The 16,353-nt window shown below is 50.5% G+C and overlaps 1 protein-coding gene across 1 annotated transcript; it reads left to right on the forward strand.

Annotated features, from left to right (window-relative positions):
- Nucleotides 1-14,417: 14,417 nt before the first annotated feature.
- PtA15_1A722 (uncharacterized protein) lies at nt 14,418-15,992 on the forward strand (the record flags this gene model as incomplete). The annotated part of the gene is made up of 4 exons (XM_053165779.1): nt 14,418-14,604; nt 14,678-15,145; nt 15,218-15,817; nt 15,913-15,992. 4 exons carry the CDS (start codon nt 14,418-14,420, stop codon nt 15,990-15,992), a joined length of 1,335 nt encoding a protein of 444 aa, XP_053016936.1.
- Nucleotides 15,993-16,353: the final 361 nt, after the last annotated feature.

The raw sequence follows: 16,353 nt of genomic DNA on the forward strand, positions 1-16,353 counted from the left end.
TAGAAGAACATAAGATAGAAAAAGAAAAAGAAAAGCAACAAACAAACACAAAAGAAACCAAGGCCTAATCCTGAAACGTCTTGAGGATTCCACCGCGCGCGACGCGCGCTAATTGACCTTGACGCCCATGAGTTGATGTCTTGATGGCTGAAAAGTTGAGGGATCCACTGCGCCATGGGCGCCACGAAAAAAGTCACCACATCTCCACCACACTTGCAGTCTGTCCCTAGACTGCTTGTCTTCCATCGGTGCACTAAAAGGAGAGAAAAGAAAAGAAAGAAGGGGAAAAGGATCCTAAAGACAAAGAGGAGAAAACCGGGTGCCAACGCAACGCTCACGAGTGTGGCAAGAAGTAGGGTTTCGACGAATAACGGTAGTAACTACCCGGGAAGTGCATACCAGGAGAGGAACTTACTTCTGGTCAGGAAAGTCCTCGCGGGAGTAAAACCTTTTTACTTGATCCGCGGCAAAACACCCTTTCAATTCCGTGCCGTCGAGTTCCGCTAAGACGTAGGAACCTCCAAGAACCTGTTTCACGATGCGGTAGGGGCCGTTCCAACGGTGGGCAAACAACTGCCCCCACTGCGTCTCCAAAGACCTGTTGAAAGCAAGAACTCAATCGCCAGGCTTGAGAGGTTCTCGAACCCTCGCCGCGTTCTTCTCTTCCCAATAGCGCAAGGAGTCGCCCCGCGCGTCCATCAGCTTCTTGTAAGCAATCCCACGAGTCTCCTCGCTGCGCTCTAGTTGACGAGAGCGCGCAACGAGGAGGTCGGACGTGTCCTTCACCGCGTCCCAGTCGACGCCAAGATAGGATTCAATTTCGAGATCCAGAGGAAGCACTGCGCGCTGGCCAAAAACGATCTCATAGGGAGAGTAGCCGGTCGTCCTCTTGGTGGAGATCCGGTCGGAAAAAAGCACAAGGGGCAAGTACTTGCGACAATTCTTTCCGCTCTCGCCGGCCAGCTTTACCAAGGCAGATTTGAGGGGTCCATGGCCACGCTCTACCATGCCCTGTCCTTCGGGATAATAAGGAGTAGAGACACGGTGCTGGCCCGGGAGCTCGCGCAGCATCTCGGCCAACGCGCCGCCAAACTCGGATCCACCGTCTGTTGAATAAGAGCGCGCTAGTCCATAGCGCATCGTCCAGTTCTCCTGCAGAAAAGCCGCAACTGCCTCCGAAGTGAGATTATTCAGGATCTTGGCTTTGACCCACCCTGAGAAGTCGTCGCGAGCCACGATCAGATATTTAGCGCCGCTAGCCTTGAGATGAACTGCGTCCATCGAAACGCGCCCGAAAACCGTTGATTCTCCGGTTGGGTACCGCAGCTCTTGAGGGCGCCTGAGGTCTTTCTTCTGGCAAGCCTCACAGCTCCGACACCAACGCACCACAGATTGCTTGAGAGCCGGCCACCAGAAGCGCTCCGAAACACGTCGATAGGTCTCCGCGGTGCCACGGTGGCCCAAGTTCTCGTGAAGCTTACACAGAATCGCGTCTTGCTTAGCTGGAATGGTTACGACGATGCGCGACAACGGACTGCTGCGCTTCATGAGACGACCTGCTTGCAGAAAGAAATCCACAGATCTGCGCTTCAAAGCGCGAAACTCCTGCGCGTCTGAGCCATCGGGCCGGGCCAAAGTCGCCAGGAAGATCTCCATCCGTCGCCAAAAACCTTCTTGGTATCCAGAATAGCCTGAAGCCGTATCCACGGAAAAGGAAAGAAGAGGTCTAATCGCCGGCAAGTCCTCGTCAAACTCTGAAGAGGGAGGATCTGAGTCTTCGTCGCCTTGAGGGCGGCGGGAGAGACCGTCCGGCATGGTGAAGGATTTACCCGGGCGGTGGACAATGTCAAAGGAAAAGAGTTGGATGAAAGCCACCCAGCGCGTCATCGGCGCGTTGGGGAGGCTTGGCGCGTTGATCATTTGAATAAGGGACTGCGCGTCGACTTGGAGCTCGAAATGCTGCCCCCATAAAATGGTTTGAAGCTTCTTGAGCATCCTCGCGACGCCGCATAACTCCAGTTTTGATTGGGAGTACCTCGACTCCACGTCGGAAAACAGCAAGGACTCGTAAAGAGCCGGCCGGTCCAATCCATTCGAGTCTTCCTGGGAGAGGACCGCGCCTGCCGCATGAAAGCTAGAATCCACCGCAAGCTTGATTCTTCCCGCCTCCGGTCCGTAATTGATCTTGACGAGAACAATGTCCCTCCCCACAATGAGCTTCAGCTCCTCAAACGCGTCCTCACAATCGGAAGTCCAAAGAAATTCGATGTCCTTGCGCGTCAGGCGGCGAAGTGGCAAACAGAGTTGAGACAGGGAGGGAATGAAGATCCTAACGTACACAACCACGCCCAAAAACCCGCGCACCTCCGTCGCATTAGCCGGGGTTGGCCAAGAGAGGATTTTGTTGACTTTGCTCTTCGCCATACGACGGCCCGCCTTGCACACTACGTGGCCCACAATCTCCAAGGCAGGCACGCACGCCGCGAGCTTCGACACCGACACAGTCAACCCAGATTCTTCGATTCTGAACAAAATGCGCTCCAAGGTTTCGGCGTATTCCCAGATGAAGCGCCGGATTCCGGGGTGCCAGTCTAAGACTTCATTCTCATAATCTGACGCTGGGCCTTTGATTCCACCGTCATCGATAAAAATACCCGCGTGCTCCGGGATTTTGTCTTGAAGAATCCAGACCATTTGTGCCTGATACACCGCAACAGAATTCGTTGCCCCCTGAGGGAGCCGGGTGAGCTGGAACCTTCCGAGCGGTGTATCAAACGTCGTGAGTGGCCTTGAGATCGGATGCAGTGCGCGCTCGTCGTAGCCGCCCATGATGTCGCCGAGGCCGTAGCAAGCGCGGCCAGAAAAGGATTTTACAAATTCTTCAGTGGCCGGAGGAACGCCGGCATCTTGAATCGTGACTTTATTTAACGGCTGAAGGTCGTGGACTATCCGCAGCTTGCCGTTGCCTTTGAGCACACAGAACACAGGACTCGTGTAGCTTGACGTAGATTGTTCGTAGAGGCCGTTGCGGACACGCTCGCGGATGATCTTCGTGTATTCTTCCATCTTAGCCGCAGGAATTGGGATCTTCCTCTTCTGCCAAGGTTCGTGCTCCACCACGGGTATGATGTAAGGCAGCCCGTATGACTCCTTGAGCAAACCGCGCTGAGACTCATTGAAAGCTATGGAGAGGTTTCTTTCTGCCAGCACGTTCTTGATGAGGTCCAATTCTGCCGAGTTTAGCCACCCCGGAGGACCGAAGTTGACTATTTGAAGACTCTGCTCCGTAACTCGCCCGCGTGGCACGAAGGGGCCGGCCAAGGAGCGCGAAAGACCGCGGTAAGGATCGCGAGCCAAAGGAGGGCGCTGCAGCGGAGGATTGAGACTTTGTGGCATGGGTTGATTCACCGGTTTGACCTTTCGCGCCACTGGTTTGTATTTCGCGGCGAAAGAGAGGAGTCCGCCCTCCTTCCATAATTCCACAAGCGCCTGTTGCGCGCAATGATTGAGTCCACATTCGAGAAGCCGCCAAGTCCGATGTTCCGCGCTGTCCTCGAAAGCTGCCTTCTCTGCAAAAGAGGGTCCAGACGAATGGGAGTGGCTCACGAGTGTGGCGCGTGGTAGGGCTTTCAAAGTTTGCGGAGCATCACGCCTCGGAGGTGCACATTGGGAGGAACTTACTTCTACTCCTAATGGTCTCCACGGCGGTCCAAACTCCACCACACCACCCTCACAATCCAGGGTCCAAGAAAATAGTTTAACCTCATTACAGAGGATCTTTAGTTTTTCCTCGTCGTGGAGGCTCGGGAGTTTAGGCTCATCGCGGAGTCAAACTAGATTACCCTCATTGCGGAGGACGTCACGAGACGTATCTAGTTTATGCTCATTCCGGAGACTAGACTGAGATGATCCGTTTCAAGGAGAATAGGGAAGTTTATTCTTGTTGCGGAGACGTGTCGGATAGGGTGGAGCATCACCTGAAACCAGAGGAAAGTCCGAAGGATGCGGTGTGGTGGTCTAAATGGTAGTCAGCTTCAGATCCAAACTTCAAGATTAATCCTCAAGACCTCAAGACTTCCAATCTCTCAAGATTCACTCTGCAATACTCAAGACTCAGAGTTCATCTCCACCTCTCCTCATTTTCACCTCCTCAATTCTTTTCCCTTCTCTCCTACTCCTTTCCCTTTCTTGGTCCTAACACAGCTTGTGCTGTGGGTTTTATTCCTTGTCTTTGGTTTCTGATCTATTTCTTTTATTTTTCTGTTGGGTTTGTGTCATGTCTCTCTCATTTCCTATGCTGTGGTTTTCCCATTTTTCTACTCTATTTCTATCCTTCTGAGCTCTGTTGTGCTGTTCTGTTTTGATTCTGTTTTCTGTTTCCTTTTGTGTTCTTGTCTATTTGTGTTGTGTTGTGTGCGCGCGCACGGCGCGCAAGGAGATGATGAAATGTATGTGACATGTTGTCTCCCTGAGTTCAAGTTCGCAGAACTTGGAGGAGGGGAGCGGCATGGCATTCTGATCCGCCATCTCGAGTCCAGAGTCTAGAATCCAGAGTCCAAGTCCCAAGAATCCAACTCCTTTCGACGAATCCCTCAAATCATCCCAGAATCCTCAACAAAACCGCCGCCGAGAATCCAACCCTCGGCGAACTCTCAAAACCACCTCCACAACGCTATCACCTCGAATCTTCCGTCTCATCTTTCCGGACCGATCCGTGAGGGCAGTCACCCGACACCATTCCCCTCCCAGCGCTGCCGCCGGCCTAGCACCGGACGGAGCTCCATAGCGGGCGGCTCACGAATGTGGCTGAAGTAGAGTTTTTTACAAAGGCGGCGGTATCTTGCCCGGAGGTGCATAATTGGGAGGAACTTACTTTCAGTTCTCCCTGCCTCCGTGGAACACCTATTTTCTCCTCGTCGCCTATTTGGCCTGATCTTGAATTGAATGAAGCGCCGCTTTGGCGCTTGTGAGAATTGAAGTGAGATGAGACGGAATGGAAAGACTGGGCCTTGAAATCGGACGCAATGTTTTTGGCTTTTTTGGGAGTTTTTTGCTGTTTTTGGATTTGCTGATTTTGAGAAGATGATAAGGAAAAGAAAGAAACCGAACCGTGAGCCTCTGAACTAATAGTTGGCTCCGCGACAGGACTGCGAGACTCTAAATTAAGTCCGCCGCTTTCCGAGCCAACCCGCTCTATAAAAAATGACGGCCCTCCACGGGATCGTCGCGCGCTTTCCCTTTGCGCGTCAATATTGCCTTGCGACCGCCACCAGGAAAGTCACGCTCCCAGCGGCCAGAATCCACAGAACAAAGGGTCAGCTTGATTTTCCGACCATTAGCGTCCGGGAGGAGGATCTTCTCGCCCGTCTGACCAGAGAAGTCGAGCGTGACATCAAAATCCATGAGAAAGGGCCTTCCCAAGATGATGGGGCCGTCCACGCGCGTGATCCAAAAGTGGCAAGTGCCCACTATCAACTTCCCAATCCTAATGGGAACGTCTTCGGCGATGCCAACCAACTCGCACGCCTGATTGCCGATCCCATAAACCGCAGAGTTGAAGTTGACGCGAGGGCTTAGGTTAAGCTTTGATGCCTTCGCATCCGAGATCAAATTCAGCTGCGATCCTGAATCTACTAGAGGGGCGGCGTTCCCTTCGTCCTCTCCGAGCAAACAGGGTAAATACCCCAACGGACAGGAATACAACCAATTTTCTTCCTCTTGAGGCGGAGACTCTTCCAAAAGCGTCCCAGAATGAACCTTCAGATCCTCCGAACTGACTTCCACGCGGCGCTTCGAGACCCAACGTTTCATCCCATCAGCAACCGCCGGCGCGACGGCGCATAGCTCTGCAACCGTGACTGTCAACGGAAGATCGGAAATCTTTTGAAGCATACCCTCCACCGCCCGGGGATGGTCCTTGGCTATCCCTCTTTCAAATCTCACTCTTGAAGGGGCCCCGTCGGGTTTAGCGACGGCTGGCGAAGGCGCGGTTTCGGCCGGCACTGGCTGCGAAGGCTGGCTCGCCGGAGAGCGCTCGAAAAGCTCAGGCTCTTCGTCCATATCATCAGCTTCTGATCCGGAGTTAGGAGACGCCGCCTTCTTCGGGGTCTTCCTAGCGGCAGAAGCTGGAACTGCAGGGGCCTTGTAAGGTTTAGGCACCTTGTGCTTCTTGCGCGCCGGGTCGGATTGATAAGAGCTCGAAAAGGATTGAGATGACACCGCGGGGGGATACCAGGGATCCAAGGAGCCGCACGTGGCCCGATACTCCGTGGTCGCCGAACTAGACTGGGGTTGGAAAGATGCCACAACGTGGCGAATCGGTCGTGAAGCGTCGAAAGGAATCAAAGCGCCATTTGGGAGGAAGAAGTTGGTACCTTTTTGCTCCACCAGCTTCTCCTCCTTGTCTTTCTTGAGCTCGAAACAACGGGCAGTACCATGACCCTCGCGATGAAAGTAGTAACAAACCAGAGGTCCACGCGATCCCGACGGCGCAGCAGCGGCGGAAGACGAAACTGAAAGCTCCTTCTTCAGCCGCTGCTCGAAAGACTGGAGCATGCGAGACAGGTCGTCCACCGTGGCCGGCGCCTGAGACTGAACCGGGGCATCCTTAGGTCGCCGATCGGCCTCCATCTTCTTCATAATCTCGTTGGACTCCTTGAAACCCGTCGCAACCGGTGCCGAAGCTAGCGGCTTGACCTGCTCCGAAGTGAAAGCTACCTCCTCCTCCATTTCTGAGGAAGCTGCCGCGCGAAGCTCCTTGAGCGCGGGAAGAAGGTAACGCCCATCCAGAGTTTTCGCCATCTTCTTTTCCTTGATGAGGTGAGACTTGATCCTCTGCTGAAAACCGGAAGAGAACGAAAAGAAAAAGAAGTCGACCGCCAAATCTTCGGACAACAGATGCGCATACCGGATCAGATAGGAAAGGATGACGTCGAAAGTGGACTTAAAAGACCGGTAATCCTCGAGGTTTGAGATTCCCTCCTTAGCGACCCACGTGTCCTTAAGGGTTTGCAGATGGGCGACCGTGTATCGCACCACGTCCACCTGCCCCCACTGTTCCATCATCTGTGCCTTGAGAGTGGGCCACGACTTGCTCGTGTATCCGCTCATATCCCAAAAAGCGTCCTGAATATCCTCGCTCCCAAGAAAGGACGGAATCTGGAGGACCATATCCTCTTCGGAAGCGCCGTCTAGATTTGCGGCCAGTTCATATTGACAAAGGAAGGCTTCAACCCTTGTTCCAACGAACTTCAACGCACGGTCTTGGGGCTTGATCTTTACCATTCGACTGGTGGAAGGGGCTGCGGGCGCGTCTGCCATGCCAAAACAAAAAGATCTGGGATTTGATTTGAAGAAAGAAAACGAGTCCGGTGCGGCTCACAGACGTGGCAGATGTAATGCTTTGACGGCGTGTAGTAGAACCCTGGAGGTGCACAATTGGGAGGACTTACTTTTGCTCCCTTGCGCCTCCACCGCTGAACACTAAAAAAAAAAGAAAAAGAAAACAAGAGAGAAACGGGACAAGAATTATTGCTCAGTGAAAGAGCAGGACTGGTGACCGCCAAGCGTCTCAAAATCCCGTAGAGACGAGACTGTAAATCTTGAGGTCGCTGGTTTGATCCCGGCTCGGGGGACCAAATGTGGAACTCCGACCGGTGCTGGGCTGTCGGCAGTTACTGGAAGGGAGAGTTGCGCTGTGCGCTGCCTTCGTGGTGATCCGGAAAAGAGTCGTGGATTCGAGTTATAGCTTTGAGGGGGGGGGATTTATGTTGAGAGGCGACGAGGTTTAGATCCTCGTCGGCGGTGGTTTGTGTTGAAAGATCAGGGGAAAAGAAGTGATTTCGGAAGGGAACCGGCGTTAGGGGCCAGAAGGGAAGTTGTGATCAGGGAGAGGGTTTTGCGACTCCGGACTCGGCGGCTGAGAGCTTGAAACTCAGAAGGCACGCGGGGAAGTGATCAATAAGCTTTTTGATATCTATTTGCTGGGACTCGGGGTTGCGATGGATGATCTGAGATGAAAATTATGGTTCAGACGAAGTCCCTCCCGCCCCCCATCCTCTAAGTTCGAGCTGAACTCAGAGTCTGGGGACTGTGGCATGCTGCGGACAAGTCATCATACACCCGCGCGCACAAGCGCGCAACAACAACAACAACAGAAGAAAAAGAAGCAAGAAACAACAGCAACAGAAGAAAACCAAACCTCCGCATAACAAAAACCTTTCCAACGCGCGCCTTTTAGAAATAGAAGAACATAAGATAGAAAAAGAAAATGAAAAGCAACAAACAAACACAAAAGAAACCAAGGCCTAATCCTGAAACGTCTTGAGGATTCCACCACGCGTGACGCGCGCTAATTGACCTTGACGCCCATGAGTTGATGTCTTGATGGCTGAAAAGTTGAGGGATCCACTGCGCCATGGGCGCCACGAAAAAAGTCACCACACCGCCATAGCTCAATCGTTTGTTCCTTTGGTCATTGGGTGTAAGTTTTTCTGTGTCTTGATTCTTCCCGGGTTGAAATCTCACTGACATGACAATTTGGTGAGGATAGAAAATGGGTTACCGGAAATATTTGCCAGAAGTCAAATACGATGTGGTCAGCCAAGCCATCGAAGGGAAGAGTCTAGCCGATATCAACAACTTGTTGGGGACTACAATCAGCCCGGATTCACTTTACCGATGGAAGAGTTTGTATGAGAGAACCCAAGCTGTTGTGTGTGACCCTGCAACTTATCTGCAAAGAGGACGTCCATTCGAATTAGATGCCGACCACTTAGAGTTCATCAAAGGATTAGTTGCTGACAAGCCATCAATCTACGCGGACAAGATCCAGAGCAGCTTGGCCGAAAATCATGGCGTCATGGTGTCCGTTACAACAATCTTGACCACGCTCCATGCCCGCTTGAACATGTCAAAAAAGACAATGCGCACAGTCCATCCAAAACAAGACAAATGGGAGCGGGCCCATTATATCTATCAGGTTGGAGCAGTGCCAACAAACTGTCTCGTATTTACAGGTGAGCTTCCGTTCCATCTCACTATCCTTCAGATGCAACAACAATCTGATTTGATTATCATCCTCCTCAGACGAGTCAGGAGTGTGCCTGGAGGTCGTCCAAAGGACTCGAGGATGGGCTCTGGTTGGTGAGCAAACCCCAAGAGTTCCACGCGAGCGAAGCACCCATCAATTCAACATAGTCCCTGCAATTTCGACTTCCGGATTGGTCGCTCACATGGTGCAGGAGGAATCCATGGACCAACAATCTTTCCAGTTTTTCCTGGAAAATGTCCTCGTCAGCTTCTTTCTTGTTTCAGTTTCAGTGAGAGCTTCACATTCTGATAAGAATTTTTCCTTTCATCGGCCAGATTCCTTCCATGAATCCCTTTCCGCAGCCCAACAGTGTCCTGGTCATGGACAATGCACAAATCCATCATAATGGAGATGTGGCCGATATTGTCAAGTCTGCCGGATGCCTTTTACTTTACTTACCAGCGTATTCACCCGACTTGAACCCCATTGAGAAGGCCTTCAGTGTCTACAAGTCAACTTTGAAGCGACACGAGGATTTACTTACCGGCAGTGAGGAGGACTTTGAGGTTATTGATGGCTTTATTCCACTGGTTTTCACTTCGGATCTGACCCAAAAGCTCTTCCGTGCATCTGGCTACGCTATTCAAAACTGATCAATCAAGGCTTGTTGTTTGTTTTTTTCTGCAATCCTTACAATACAAAATAACGTCTGCAATCCTTACAATACACGATAATGATATTGTTCCTCTGTTCTCAGCCTTGCTGTTTTTTCTCAACCTTGCTGTATTCTTGTCTCAATCATCTATCCTGTTTTCTCGACCAAATCTCTTGCGTACACAAAGTATCGATACATCAGCTTGCGTCCTTAAGATGCAAGACATGAGGCTCTCATGTTCAGTCATGTGATGATCACCCCCAGATTTGGACAACTCATTGCTCAGAAGGTTTTTTTTGTTTATGAATAGATTTTTTATTGCTTTTAATTTTGAAATTTAAAAGAAAACACTACAGGAAGTGAGATACAGAGCCTGGGCCTTTTGGTGGGTTGTGCACGGTGATCTCTGGGTTATTAGCCTAAAACAAAATGGTCAGAATCATTATTGACAAATAATCCCTACAGATGAAATTGTAAAAGGCTACTTGCCATAGCTTGGGCCCAAAGGGCCACTCAATCATGAAAGAGGGCAATGAATCAGGTGGGATCTTTTGGGCTGATCATTACTGGAAGCTCGTGGGATCCGGTCAATGATTCACATGGGCCGTGGGTCGCTTTGATCTGGAACATATTGTTCAATATGTCTTGCGCGTGAGTTGCGCCTGCCAACGGCTCAGGCTCCGGTGATTGTTCGTTACCCCAATCTTGCTGCAATAGTTGTTGCAAAGCTTTGTTTCTCTGATAATGAAAAACCACAATCAGAAATCCCCCCGGGTCAATCCGATTGCATTTGAATTTTTTAGATTTTCAAATGACACACCTCGGCAGCCACCTTGGGATTGTTTTGAACCAAGGAGATCGTAATCTTCTCCTTGAACTTCTCTGTATTAGAGGCCACCTCAAGAAACTCGGCTAGGACTTTGGCGTCATCAACAGTTGTCTTGTTCTTCTCTTGGAATTGCCCACTGTGAGGAATAATTGCGTACCAAGTAATTTCTCCTTCATTTTCGTGAAGTTGAGCGTGAGTCCCGAACTGTTTTTCATCGTGAGTAGTAATCATAAGGATTGCAAAACGCTTGAAAGCAGCGAGATCATTGTCGGATACCTTCCAAGAAAAGTAAATTTTCTTTTAAGGAACGACTTTTGTGTATTTCTCCTCAGGATCATCGGCCGGGACCTTTTGTTTCTTTGTTGCTCGACCGGTCGTCACGGCTTTTGGTTTGGGAACATAAAGTTGATAATCAAGCAAAATCTTGACCTTTTCGTCACTTTCAGCTTGATCCTTCGAGGTTGGTTCCCGCGATTGTTCCGATACCATGCCAACGACTGTTACTGAAGGGCTTTTGGATGTGCTTGAGGGATCAGTGGCTGGGGTCGGAGCCTTTGGACTTTTGGGGCCGAACAACCACTCATCAATATTGTCTAGCGACCCGCTTTGATTGATGAGACTGGAATAGTCTGAAGAAAAAAAAAAACAATGATTAGTACATAAATGGAAAAGATCAAAGATAAGAAGAAAAAATAATAAAAATACATACCGTTCTCCATTGTGGTAGCCAAACCAAAATCGTTGTTTGGCAGTATCAATGGTTTGCGGCCGGGGGGTGACCAGGGCTTCCACGCCGGGGGAAAAAAAATTTGGGGGTGAAAAAAAAAAATTGGGTTGAAAAAAAAAAAAGCACACGCGCGGAAAACAGCAAGCTTTTAGAGCATCCCACCTCGTCTCTGTAAACCCGCTTGGTAAGGCAGATTTACAGAGTACGTAGCCCAATTTCCACCCCCGAGCCCTCTTTAGGGCTCTTTAACAAATGAATTTTTAGTCAAATCTCTAAGCCTTGCTAGATTTACCCACCACTAAAGAGCCTCTGTAAGACGGCTTTAACAAGCCTGCCGACCACACTCGCTAAAATCCTCAAGTCCTACAAACACGCCATGGCCGACTCCCCCCCCCCCCCCCAGATAGAAGCACTACTGATCCAACACCCAAGAAAAAGAGAGGACCAAACTGGCTCCCTCGTGAGGAAGAGCAGCTCGCCATCTCTTGGATCAACGTCAGCGAACAACCCAAGTTTGCCAACAATCAGTCGGGTGAGACCTTTTTCGCAAGATCAAGAGTGACTTCAACACCCATTCCAAGGTACACTTTTGGGATCATGCTCAAATAAAAACTTGGTAAGCATTTCATTTCCTATTCTGCCCATGATCTACATAATTACTGATTCCATCCTGCCAGATGGGGTGCAATGACTACAGCGACCCTGAAATTCTCGGCAATCTACAATGCTATTGAGCGCAATCCTCCGAGTGGGTCAAGCCCTGACGATTGGTTGCAAGAGGCAATGAAGAATTATCAAGCTCAGAACAAGAATGTGGCCTTCAATTGCCTCTCGGCCTGGCAGAAACTCCAATTTGCTCCGAAATGGCAATTGGACCAACGACCAGATCAGCCAAGCACGCCACTCCACCCAAACGCTTTGCCGGACCCGATCGAGCCAGATTTATCTCCTTCCACCGGGATTACCCCAAGTGCCCATTCAGCCACCTCGATTGACCGGCCTATTGGTGGTAAGGCCGCTAAACGACGACGTATTGAAGGTTACAAACACGACAAGGCCATTGCGCAAGCAAACGAGCTCACCGAGATTGCTCAAGAACGCCTCGGAGCCTTTCAAAAGGGGAATGAGATACTGATTGCTAAGAATGATATTGAGAGGGAAAAGCTTAAAATAGAAGAAGAAAAGCTGGTTTTGGAAAAAGAAAAAGTGACAATCGAAAAGGAGTTTTGTCGGAGCAAAACGCAGATGAACGACTACAAGTTGCTCCGTGAATCCGAGGATATCAACGATGAAGATACCAAAGAGGTCCTCATGATCATGAAGCAAGAAATCAAGAGCAAATGGTGATCCCGGGCCTGATTCCTTTCTTGTATATTCTCCACTTGATGATCGATCAATCAATTGATCCCTCAATCTATCTCTTGTGATTTATCTTGGTTGTATTGCCTTCATGTGGTACATGGTACAATACATACTATATAAATCAAACAAGAAATAAAGAAAAAAATCTACTTAGTCCCTCTCGTCGCCACGGAGCAACCAATTGTAGGCTTTCAGGTCTTTGCGCAACTGTGCATGGGTTTCCGGGTTGTGTAGATTGTGGTTGTTCTGGAGATAGTTGGCCCAGGTATGAGTTAAGGTGGGGTCTCGATGATTTTTGATGATTTCGGTGTCCGTTTCGTCAAGGAAGGGGTCCAGCGGCGATCGTTCCTCAACAATCATGTTGTGAAGAATGATGCAGCAAAGCATCATCTCCATGACATTATGCTTCTGCCATAACCGACAACCCCCAGTTAGAACATGCCAACGGGCCTGAAGGACCCCAAACGTTTGCTCAATGTCTTTTCGGGCGGATTCCTGCAGTTTGGCAAAGTGCCTGGAAGCACCATCCTGCGGGTGCTTGATTGAGGAGACTAGCGTGGACCAGGGCGGGTAGATTGAGTTGCAGAGATAGTAGCCGTGGTGGTAATCATGGCCATTGATCGTGTAGTTGATTGTGTCTGAGGCTCCGGCAAGCAAACCATCGAATAGATGACTCCGATGAAGGACGTTGATGTCGTTAAGTGCACCCGGTATCCCAAAGAAAGCGTGCCATATTCGCAGATTTTGGCTCGCAACAGCTTCCAAGACCATCGTGGGTTTCTTCTCCTTTCCGGTGTACTGGCCAGCAAAGCCCGAGGGGCAGTTCTTCCATGCCCAATGCATGCCATCGATACTTCCGATACAGCCAGGAAAGCCCCGGGCTTCGTTCTCACTCAGGATAACCTTCAACTCGTCACGGTTAGGAGGTCGCAGATACTCTGTTGCATAGAGCTCAATAATGTTTTTGATGAAGTACTTGAGTGTTCGGAGGGCTGTGGTTTCCCCGATTCGCACATATTTGTCCAGAATATCAGCACTTGTGCCGTAAGCGAGTTGTCGGAGAGCTGCAGTCATCTTCTGATGAGTTGATAGGCCTATCTGGCCACAGCAGTCCTGTGAGTCGTCGATCCAATAAGAAATTCAGTTCAGCCTCAGTTTTGCAAACAGAGGTGATATAAAAAGTACTCACCGCTTTGCGAACCCAGAATCGATCATGCTGCTGGAGATCACCACATAAACGATCAAACAAACGGTGAATCATGCGGAATCGTCGCTCAAAGGTTCGGTTGTTCCAAACAGGGTTCTCCACAAAGTAGTCCGCCATCAATCGGTCATTGCCTGCGATTCGATCACGGAGGACGATCTCTCTCGGTTCGGGGCTGAGATTTCTGGGGACGGATTGAGATTCTCGGAGTGCTAGGAGGCGTCGAATGCTTTCTTCTTCTTCTATGTCCCACATGTAATGAAAAAGGCGTTGGTCGGGATCCATTCTTGAGGAAGGTGCTATGTTACCGACAGGACCGGATGGCACGAGGGTGGTGGCGGGCTCGGTATGTAAATTTGTGTTGGCTATCGAGCCAATACCGAGTGGCGAGGGTGAGTTTTGCGTTTAGGTAAGCAACCGAGCCTCGCCAGACTCGCTGGCTACCTAAAGAGTTACCGCAACGAGGGTGGATGCTCTTACACATCAGCTGTATATAATACACAAGAATTCGGTTTTTGGCCCGTAACCAAGAGGCGAATCTGGCCGAAGACACCCCAGTCGCGTCGAAAGCAAGAACGACGACCCAGGCGAGGTGCCGAGGATTCACCAATGGCCACATCAAGCGACCTGCCCGCCGAACTGGTCTACAGAATCATCGAGTACACAGTCCTTCGCGACCCGGATCCCGAGGACTGGGAGTCTTACCTGCCTGCGCTCGACGACGCAATCGGGCTAATCAAACCAAAACCAAGACCTCATCTGGAGCGACATCGCAATCCTTATCCTCCTCGGTGGGGTGAGCATCATCGTCCACACTCCAGCCTGCCAGATGTGCTAAGCAGCCCATTCTCTCTGCTCTGTCTCTGTAGCGGATCCACCCAATCCTCTTTTGGCACTCTCATTGGTCAACCGTACCTTCCGAATGTGTGCGCAGGAGTTACTCTTCCGGAACGCGGCGCTGCAGACCACACACAAGGCGCGCTTATTCCTTCAGGCGCTTACTTGCACCTCGCCACTGGATAAACCAACTCTCACAGCTGGCCAGGACAATCAAAGACACACTAAGGGAGATCAGAATCACAATATGAACATGGCACAGCTTTCTGAAATTGATCATTCTTGTCCCAGTAGACTAGCCCGCCATGTTCGCTCCTTACAGATTGAATTTAACGACATCTGTTCGCTAGCGCGGGGCAGCAGCCAGTGGCTCTGTGCTATCATCCGCAGCTGTCCCCGGCTCGAGAATATCGCGATCAGTTCCGAGGTCTGGGATGACTGCAGAGAACCCATATTGGAGGCCCTCTCCCTGATCCAAGAGTTTGCAGTCCTCGAAAACTGTCCAAACAAATATAGCCCAACGTTTTGGTGGAACGTGGATGAGGTGGTTGAGCGCTTATTATCTCGATGAGACTCGCTCGAGACGGTAGAGCTGAGTGAGCTCAAGAGGCGGACCGGGACCGTTGGGAAGCCGATCCCCACTCTGAATTGCACCGTGCGAACAATGATCCTACACAACCCCCGATTATACGAGCGGGACCTCGCCATACTTCTGACGAGCTTTCGACAGAGCATCCGGTCGCTTACAATCGAGATGAGCGACCCAGACCACAGCATGGGGCGGCTGGGCTTATGTCGGATCCTGAAAGATTGTACAAATCCGGACCTGGAGTGCTTGAAAGTCAAGACAGGCCGGGCGCGCTTTGACGATTTGGCCGACCTAATGCAATCCCCCTCGGCCATTGTTGATCCTGATGACCCCTCCTCGAACCCAGGCCTTTTGGATTTTGTCTTCAAGTCCCCCTTCGCGCTCAGGAAACTCAAATCTTTATCCTTCTCTGGCAACCTGGCAACCAACGAGCTGTTCAAGTTCTTGCCCGACTCGATCGTCAAGCTTGCCTGGGACAATTGCGAAATTTCTCTCTGGGCGCTTGGCTCTGCGCTTTCAAGGCGAGCAGACAAGATAATCTTACTACCTAATCTCAAGTGTTGCTCAACTCGAGCCCCTTCGTGTCAGTTCTTTTTTTCCTTCTTTTCTCCGATGTGCTAAGATGCGGTATTGCTTGACTCTGAAACACTCCTTGCTGATCTTTAGGGGAGTTAACAGCAACACTCGAGTCCGAGCTAGAAGCACGAGGCGGATTTTTCACTAGGATATCGAGGAGGTGTGAGGCTCAGCTAATCTGAGAGGATGAGGTAACAGATGTCTGCAAACACGAGGTGGATCTTTACTCTGAAAGACATTCGGTCCCAGTACTGGCAGCATGAGGATGGGCCGGACCTCCAATCAACCCAGAGATACAACTAGATTGGCTTGACTTGATTGTCCTGTCCTACACGTTCAACCCCCCACCCCAATATATCAGTACATTTGTAGACTAGGTCGCTTGCCCAAGGGAAGCAGTACACAGCGATAAACCAACACCTCAAGTTCAAGCATAAGGCCGTGGACCCTTAAAGAAGCTCGAGCGCCAAACCTCATGATAATCATACCCATGCCATTGTCAGATAGGTTGCCAAGACTTCATATTCCCCCAACGCAGCCCCC

Source organism: Puccinia triticina, chromosome 1A (genome assembly GCF_026914185.1).
Source record: "Puccinia triticina chromosome 1A, complete sequence".
NCBI classification, from domain to species: domain Eukaryota; kingdom Fungi; phylum Basidiomycota; class Pucciniomycetes; order Pucciniales; family Pucciniaceae; genus Puccinia; species Puccinia triticina.